The sequence below is a fragment of the Ambystoma mexicanum genome, chromosome 7q, assembly GCF_040938575.1.
Source record: "Ambystoma mexicanum isolate Mex_15411 chromosome 7q, UKY_AmexF1_1, whole genome shotgun sequence".
Taxonomy (NCBI): domain Eukaryota; kingdom Metazoa; phylum Chordata; class Amphibia; order Caudata; family Ambystomatidae; genus Ambystoma; species Ambystoma mexicanum.
This window is the reverse complement of record NC_090941.1, coordinates 966,477,057-966,486,964: the sequence shown is the minus strand read 5'-3', so window position 1 is coordinate 966,486,964 and position 9,908 is coordinate 966,477,057. Positions and strand designations below refer to the sequence as shown.

The 9,908-nt window shown below is 41.4% G+C and overlaps 1 protein-coding gene across 2 annotated transcripts in view; it reads right to left on the bottom strand.

The window, feature by feature from the left end:
• Positions 1-1,881: 1,881 nt before the first annotated feature.
• The window catches only part of WNT11 (Wnt family member 11), a 282,257-nt gene continuing 274,230 nt past the window's right edge, over positions 1,882-9,908 (bottom strand). For both annotated transcript variants that reach the window (XM_069640050.1, XM_069640051.1), the window contains exon 6: positions 1,882-7,990. In XM_069640050.1, coding sequence (XP_069496151.1) covers positions 7,816-7,990 — 175 coding nt within the window. In that variant the 3' untranslated portion in view covers positions 1,882-7,815. The remainder of the gene's footprint in view (positions 7,991-9,908) is intronic.

Genomic DNA, 9,908 nt, shown 5'->3' with positions numbered 1-9,908 from the left:
TTTTTTTTCTTGAGAAACTCATTGTTTTTTTTTTTTATGCTCCACTAGCTTGAGGAACCCATTCATGTAATTGCCAGAATCTTTAAATCAGGGGGCTGTCTGGTCAGACAGAAGACCACAAGTGCTAGGTCAACTCATGGAGAGAGACGCCTTAGTCCTGTTACAAACTCTATTAGTCCTGGGACAACCTGGTCTGGTTTGGCAGTACCGGGATAGCTCAGGGAAGCACTTTAGCCATTTATCTTTCAACTACCAACAACAGACGTGAATTTTGTGAAGCTACTGCAAACTGTGTCGATACAGATTTCAGCATTGCAGTCTCTTCCATCTACAAATCAATTTCTGAGATAAGGCCCGGATATCAAGATTAAACCTTGAATGATTGGGAAAAAGAACTGTAGATTTTCATCCACAAGGAGGAATGGTTGGTAGAAATGTCAGAGAAGCTGGAGTGAAACTGGATCTGCTTTACACCCAAAAGCACAGCCACCTGAGGTCATATTTGTCACCCATCTCTATTTACAAACGGGGTCTTTCCGAGGATGCTAAATGCTGGCAGAGCGACCACCTGCAGGTGGACCTGAATCACATTCTTGTGACATGGGTTGGTGTAAATGCACAGCATCATCTCAAGAATTTTGCAACAAAAGATGAGCATGATGAATGAAATGATCTTATGCAACAGACTTATGTTTCTACTCACAACCACAAATGGTGGACTATTTCAGTAATTCCTGTTTTGGAAATCAAAGTTTGTGTTCTGAATATGTGACTTCTTTACCATGTGACCCATACTCCAACATGTCATATGGCACTTTCAAACTAGGGTTCATTAAAATATGGAAAGGTTGGTGATCCATTGTGAACAATAGGTCTGCAGAGGACCTTAACAACTGTTATAAAGTTTGCTTCTCTTCCACCCTTCTGCCTCACTGCTCTGTGTCTTCCCTTAACCAACATTCTCCCATGACAATGATCACTGCCAGGTTCTGAGCCCCTTCTTCAACCATTGTCCTATGTTTTAAATCCGTTTTTGTTATTAGCCCATATTAAAATGGCATTACAGACGGGGAGAGAGGGCTGTAACTGGTGTTATGGTCACTTAGCCTTGTTATGAACCCTTAGCTATGCCTCTCAGGTTCATAACTCAGGTGTGGACCAATACCACCCCCAGGGCTGGAATGTGTCACTGTGACATGTTTCATGATGCTTGTTGGTGTATCTGCATGCTGAACCAAAATAATGTCAGTAAAAGCTCTGTTTTATTTGTTCTCTGTTTTCTAACATACACCATGTAAAATGCTGACGTTCAAAAAAGTCCTAGTGTAATGTCAGGCAACCAAGTGACGCAAAGCATTTCACACACACGGGCAGCCATGGGAAAACACCTGGAAACATTGGGAGTCAGGCTAGATGAAACAGTTTAGTTCTTATTTTCTCAGTGAGTTGTAACATCTGCAGGGACATGAAGGATAGAGAAAGGGAATTGGAGACAAGAATGGAGGATCCCTGAAGTACAGGCGCGTTATAAATGACTTATCATATCATATCATATTTTCAGATGAACTTTACTGTCATGGTCATAGAGAAGTAGAGGAACAACATTTTTCTTTTTCAAAACAGCTTTGCTGTAGACTCTCAATTCTTCTCTTTTGGAAGCAATGTTTTCAAAGGCATCACAGGCTTTAGAATTAAACACAGATTAATGTAGAAATAAGGGCAAGTATCATCCAGTTTTGGAGGAGCTGCGGGGATTGGAATTTTCATTTTTATCAACAGGGTAAAGAATTAGACATACACAAAGAAATTCACACAGCAATAAAACATTAATATAAAATGAAAATGATATCTTGACATATAAAGGGCATTTGGAACAGGAAGAACAGGTTAACTTTAGCTCCGGAAAGCTGGTTTAATTATATTACAACGCACTCATGCCACTTATTTTCAAATACAGGCGTGGGTTAAATTAGTATCGAGTTCAATGACAGGAGCATTCACACAAGTCTGTCTGCTTCCCTCATACACTTCTCAAATGACCTGAAAACCCTACTTTTCAAAAACCACCTCACCGAAGACCACCTCACCAAGAGCAGCTCAGCTCAGCGCTTCATTGTTTCCCAGCTGGGTTTGCCCTTCTAAATCCCATACATTCATGCAATGTTTCAATATTTCCAAGAAGGGCTTCTTAGGTCTGTGCAAGAAATATTAGAACAATCAATAAATTGGCCAATTAATACACTGTCATTTCATCTTTACCTCCTGTATTTTTGTTGAGATGCTGCTACGCTAGACCAAACTTAAGGTTCATTTTTCACAATGAGGATACATCTTCCTTCAAGAATTTGTAGGGTACCAATAAAGCATTTATTAAGGTTATCATCTCAGTCAAGTTAGTAAAGAAGGAGATGGTCATTATGAGCTTATAGAGATTAAAGAGTCAGGAAGAGCGTGTGATATTTGATGATGGCAAGCTTCCAGGTTTACTGGGTAAGTAGGCCTGTACATGTTTCCTGTCACTTCTATGTCACCCTACCCTTTGCACTCCCATTCCTTGTATTCACCGGTTTATAGTGATAATCTCGAAAGCAAAAATGTCGAAAGTCATTTTTGCGAAAAAATAATGTCGAAAAATAAAAAATCGAATTTCTTTTTAACTACGTTTTTTATTCAAAATTGGGGATTTCCCCCCAACCCCTCATTGTTTAAATCTTTTTTTTTACTCACGAAACCCCCCAAAAAAATATAAATAAAAAAATAAGTCGATTTTTTATTTTTCGACATTATTGTTTCAACATTATTGTCATTCGACCTTTTGTTTTCGAAATTATGACCGACCACCGTGTTCACCTATTTCCTCTGTACTATGTTATACCGTTTCCTCCATGTTATGTCATCCCATCACTTTTCACCACTATTTTATTTGTCCTCTATATTTTTCTCAGCCATCTGAATGTCTGACAGCATTAAAACAATGCTCATGTTTACAGCGTCGGAAGCCACCATTCCTTGGAGGGTGTCCAGACATTTGGTCGACCTAAAACTGGTCGAATGACATTTGGTCGACGCAATTTGGTCGAAAACCAAATGGTCGAATTTTTTTTTTTAAATTATATATTTATTTTTCGGGGTTTCGTTTTTTACAAAAATGGGTTTTTAGAAAAAAAGGGGGTTGGGGGGGACCCCCCCCAAAAAAAAAAAAATGAAAATAAAAAAAAAAAAATTCGACCATTTGGTTTTCGACCAAATTGGTTCGACCATTTGTCTGGTCGACCAATTTTTTTCGACCAAATGCCTGGTAACCTCCTTGGAGCTGCTACCAAACCCACATTCACCCTTTATCAGAGGGTTTCTCAATAAGGATCTCACTTCAAAGCCTGTCTAAGGATTGGGAAACCTGGCCTTTTGCAGAAGCTTCTCAGTGCAAAGGGACATGGTGTGGAACATGGCACCGCCTCACCCTCCGCTCCCCAAAACAAAGGCTCATCAATGCCTTTTATTATTAACAATAGTACTGTTGTTAGTGTATCTGTAGAACACAGTGTTCACCACTGAGTTGGTCGATTGGTGCCGTGACCACGTTGGTGACGATAAACCGTGTTAAATTATATATCCTCGTATGGAAGCTTCAACTCCCTCTTAATAGAACTTGTGTTTTCACCAATTCCTTATTTTGGGCAACTATCCCGGGGGTTAGAATAAGAAATTCAATATCCTGAGGTCCACATTGTTGTTATTGTTACGCAGCCACAGGTTCCTTCTCTACGAAAACAATTTAGATGTCCTAGACATAGAGTGGTGAAATTGTACTTTAGTCAAGGAAACGTCATAAATTTGAAGCATTATTCCACTCCTGCACATGCAGATCAATATCCCCCTCCCCGTGATTAGCTTTTAAAGCATAAAACCATAAAGCACAACAACATATTCACATCATTATAGTGAACAGTGGATGCCGTTGTGTGGCCACTGAAGGTAATTAATGTACAGCTATAAAATAAATAAAAAAGAACAGGCCATGGATACATAGGAGAAAAGTGAAGGTAATTTATAGTTACACTTTTGGATTTTCTTTGCCAAAATGGAGACAGAGGAGCTGTGGCAATACTGCTGAGCACAATAAGGTAGGGAGGTCACGCCCTGACTTTTTAACTGGACACTTCAGTCAATTCTCCAGAGTGGTCTCGGGCGCCTCAGCTGGTTATAGATGGCTTAGTCAATTTCTAATTATTTGATTTTTTTTTAAACAATCGTATTAAACCTCAACCAATTTGAAGACTTAGCTATGCTGATCCCATCTCCATGGCTACCATATCTGAAGAAACTTAGCAAATGACATCTAATGATTAGAGGTGGATGACTGTGTTTTTCCATAGAGCGGAGGTGGCATCTTTGTGTAGTAAACAGTGAGGTCCACATGTCATAGTGCAAATACATAGGCAGGGAACAGTGTTGCTTCCTTTAGGTACACCCAATACTGCACAAGACTGAAATATAGCATAGCTCGACATCCCTGTAAATTGTATTATTCTAGCAATATACATATAGGGCCTCATTACACGGAAGGCGGTACCGGTAAATCCTTATCGCCTTACTACGAGGTCCCTTTGCGGGTTGGGGATTTTAACGCCTGCTTTTTGCAGGCGTTAAAAACCAACCCGCAAAGGGACCCAGGGAGCTAATTACGGTACCGCAATTTGCGTTGCCGTAATTAGCGCCTTCCCCATTCCCATTATGCCCGATGGGACAAAAATGGGAATGGGGAAGGGCAATGGGGGAAGGGGGAATTACCGCCCCTCCAACCTTGGAATGGGGCGGTAATTCCCCTTTCCACCAAGGCGGTGCCGGTATTTTACCGGCATGAACCATGGCGCTAATTGCGCTATGGTTCACCGCCTACCGTGTAATGAGGCCCATAGTCTTGGAACTTACACATTGCGTCTTTTAATATTGGCAGTAACAACAGATTAGTAAAAATATATCTCCATATTGTTACAGCTAATCGTTTCCTTTTAAGTAAATCTAATTGTCAAACTAAGTGTTTGCAATATTTACCACTTGGATATTTAGGTCTGGCTAGAACAACCTTTCAATCTCTTCCAGAGATATTGAAGCAGTGTGCAGGGGATGCTGATGTCACCTAGCTGGTCAGTGATTAAGATTCTGTTATAGGATTGGTCCTTTTGTAGAAGTCATGACTACTGCATAATTTTGGAGCATTGCAGAATTTTCCCTGTAAGATTTCCTTTTGTTTACCCTGTCCAGTGAATTGATTTTTCTTCTCAGCAATCTGTTGCATGTATATGTATTCTTATTTCTTGTAAAGGGAAATGCAGTATTCTGCGCCATAATGCATGGCTTAGTGCATCATGGTGATGACTCTGTTACAGGAGGTGCCATTGTGTAGCAGCCAGACCAGGTTGGGGTAGTGTGGAGTTATAAACAGAGTTGCTTCTGTGCAATTCTCAGAACTATGATAGGATTAAAGTTGTCTTAAATATGTGGGGACATCAATTCATGCCCACCGAAACATCTAAGACTTTACAGAGTTCCTAAACATACCTCCTAAACATGGCAGACAATTTTGGGGTCAGTTACTGATGTAACATCGTTATTGCAACATACATATGTGTGCCTTTAGGGCCTTTGATTAGAGGCAATGAGTTCTGATCAGAAAGCAATGGAGCAAAAAAACAAGAACATGTTTAGTCGTGCTAATATGACATTTTTACAAATTGAGCTAAGCTTTTATTTCATTTATTTGCCACTTAAGTCAATGACCACCAACAATGTTCAAAGCTTTCTACATTTGTTAAATACTGATAAGAATGACAAATGTGCTGTTTTACCAAAAATAATGCATTCTAATATTTGCAGCATATGCATTTTGCCTTGCAAGCCTTTTGCTTCAGCAACATTTTAGATTCGTTCTGATCAGCACTAGGTAGAGAGAGCTTTATTTCTCTGCCAGGAGCATGCAGAGTGATTGATATGTAGACGGGCCCTGGTGCCAACCAGCTCCTGCAAATACAATGTTATGTTGCTTTAGTGCCTAAAGGATGTTTATCAGTGCTTGGACCTATTTCTTTTGGGAATGTGGTACGTTTTGAAGTATTATCTGTTTGGGCAGTTCAAATCCATGGCCACCAAAATGGCGCCACATGAATTAAACCTTTTAAAATGACCAAACAATGTAACATTGGTTTTGCAGCATGTGTATGTGTGTTCCTTGGATTTTGATTGAGTGGTATTGTAGTTCTGATAACACAAGGTACATGCTGCAAACATATCAACGTTCAGGGGGATTCTTAGGACATATAAGGTTTGAGCCCCATATATATTTTGGTCAATTAAATGTATGGCCACGAAACGGCTAAACACGCACCATTATTCCTAAAAAAATCACACTGCACATGGCACACATTATGTTTCATCAAACACAAGTATCAAATCAGATTTACAGGTAGTGCCTGTGGGTTTAAGCCATCGGCTCTGGCAACATTGCGGTTCTGACAACAGAAGATGCATGCTGTGACAATGGCGGTATATCATTTCTTTGTGGGTGGCACTGGCTTTCTAAACGTAGAGAGATTGATGCATTTCCCCTACAGTGAAGGAGAGGCTTTATTAAAAAGAAAATACAAAAAATATAATTTTACATTTAAAAATCCAGACATATTGGCTTTGACAATGCTTGTGGTATTTTCAAATAATTCCATTTTGCTACCAACCTCTTTAAGTACTTTGTGACCAGAGACCAGAAAGCTATAACAGGTCCTTTCTCAGAATCATCATCTAATCTGTTGATAGTGACTTCCGCTCATGTGACAACATGACCTATTCCCGAGTCAAGGAGGAATTTTCTATTTCTCCCACAGGATGTAGGCTTTGATTAAAAATTCAGTAAACATGTAAAAGCTTCTTGTTTTATAAACCTATGGGTACTTTCATCTGTGTTACTTTTTACATTCGTTTAATAGATATATATATATATATATATATATTTGCATATGTGACGTATTAGAAGGAAGCAGATGTTATTATGTTTATAAATATCTCAGTATTTTCAGCATACAAAAGACACTATGTACATCCACAGATAGTGGTACAGCGCTGCTGGCACATCTAGACCCTACGTACATGTGCTGCAAACATGGCTGCCCCGAGCGGCTGCCGTCCCACGCTGTACATAGCTCCTAAAAGCAGTGCCCACATGTCTCTTTATGACAAGTCCTCAGGCTGGGGTATTGCCCTCAGTGTATCCCAGTCTCCAGCAATTCTGTCCTGACTGAATTTCCCAAAACTAGAACCACATCTCAACTGCGATGATGTCCAAAACCTCTCTTAAGGACATCTCTCGATCACTTGCGCAGAATGTGCTGGAAAGAGCCGTACTCTGGACATGGCTGGGACTCCCAACGCAGCTACTGCAGCACAGTCTGTGGTATTCATGCAGGCCTCTCCGGGCAAAAGTAGGCAGCACTACTCATGCGCATGCTGAAAGTCTAATTTGGCAGCAGTAAGAAAGCTTTCTCTACGAAGGCGAACCTGTTGTCTAAGAAATTGACTTAGTTCCTTGTCTTGCCAGGAAAAGATCTCCACTGAGGGAGGGAACCCCTTAGACACTTGGAAGCGAAAAGAGCGTGTCTTTTATTTTGTACATAATGGATGTCCTCTCCTAGGAACATCTCTTCTCAAGTGCTTGTCTTTGCAAGATGGACGACCTGCTGTACAAGAGAGGGTTCTGCTTTGGCGGCTTGTCCTTTGGGCTTTGTTGATGTCTGGACTCCCAAACAAAGCCATGACAGGGTGATTTCATTTGCAAACATATCTCTCCACAGTCCGTTCACATTTTTTACAGGTCACGTAGCAACACCAGTGGTATTTGCAGTGGCAACGTTCCACTACTTTGTCCATGTACGCGTTGTACCCTCTGCCGCAGCACATCAGGTCGCAGCTGTCGCTGCCGTTGGAGGTTTTGTTGCATTGCCTGGAGACGAAAAGAAATACGAAATGATCAACATTGTCACCACCTGCCCTTTTAGGCCACTTCAGTCTGTGTAGCTTGGCATTAGTGTGCAACAAATGCCATCGTGAGGAATTGCTATTGGGGTATCTGTATACATGCAGCCTTGCTGGTTGCATAGCCAGTGGAACAGAGAATAAAGAAACACAGATTACAATCAGTCTTCCTATAGTGGCCACTACGAATAGTATTAGACATTCAAGTAAACAACTGAACATTTCGGCCAGGCACCTATTAAGTGTACATTTACGAGGCTTTTTTTTGCCTATTTTCGACCATAGAAAGGAAACCCCGTGACCTCCCTCGTCCCGCCCCCTCCCTCGCCCTTCGTCACTTCCCCAGCAACTTGGCCCAAAGTGGGGCCCACCCACATAACAACGTGGGAGGCGCGAGGTCAGGCACGTCACGACGTGACAGCATGTATTAGAAGTGATGATCTTGATGTCCGCCACTCTTACAACCCCAAATCGAGTACATTGGCCTGAGTTTATGGAGGACACTTCTTGGGACAGCAGAGGCACCTTGCACGCAGTGTTTCTGTTAAGCACTTATTGGGTATTCAGTATTCCAGAAAATGTAGGAAAACATCGAAATAATGGGTTGAGGCATTTGTGTGTTACCTGCTGCTGGCAGGTTCTGGTCCCAATAAGACATTCTAAAGGTTACAGCATTCGCTCGGGTGCTGCATGTGTAGCCTGCAACTCGTAGGCGTCTGCTGGGATTCCAACATGGGACCTGCGACCTGCACGGTGCATTCAGGCCTCAGAAACCAACATATGGGAAAAGATGTAGAAGTGTATTTTTTGGTAGAAGATATTGGCAGGGTGACTCGAATTTGTATTCATTCCATACAGGAGCAGAGTATGAATATCATTAGTACCATGATTTAGGAATATTGATGTTCTTAGACACCCCGTTGTGTGCCTTCAGCATAGTCCATGTAGGATCCCTTGTTCGCAAACCAGAGTGTGATGGAGAGGAAGGTTGTGGCAGTAAAAGGGGGACAGTACAACAGACAACAACAGAAGAATTCACAGCTATGCACACATATAGAGTCAGTGAGTTTATGAGGCTGTTACAAAATCCTAGGATTCTCCTGGACACTCAAGGGAGAGTAGGTGATTATTGGGGCCTGATAATGTGAGACTGCACGTGATTCCTGGGGGCAGGACATTCATTTGGGAGGAGAATTGAAATTGTTGCAAGAGTAAAAATGCAGCAGTGCAGGGTGGATGGGCAATGGTTAGGTTGCAGAGCGCATTCAAACAACGTATCATTGGAACAAATGACAATATCTCCAAGGAAATACATGTCACCCCATTGCGCAAGTGAGCAACAGCAAAATGGTTTACTCCACTCCTCAATGCCATGAAAAGGAAAAACAAAAGGCTGGAACTATAATGGAGGAAGAAATACGACCAGGCAACAAAAGAAATCACAATTTCAACGACAAATCCGTTCATACAAAAAGGAAATTCAAAAGGCCCAAAAGAAATACTACCACAACCAAATAACCAAAGCCGAAAACACCCAAAAAGAACTGTTCAATACATAAAGACAATGAGGAACCGACTTGGCTGCACCAACATACTGGTACCCTGACTGCAACTATGCAACAACCTTGCAGACCACTTCAAAAACAAAATCAGCAACATCCACCAAATCATACAAAGCAGACCAGTCAATCAAAACACTCAACCCCCCCCCCAACCCAGGATCATCAGAACAAACTCCAAAGCTCCACCATGGACGCCTGCCCTCCAGACATATATAAATCAATCCTCACACAGGGCAGACCTCTGGAATACTACAGAAACCTCTTCAACGTATCACTCTCAAAAGGGAAATGACTGCACGATCATTCAAATCAGCATACAGCAAA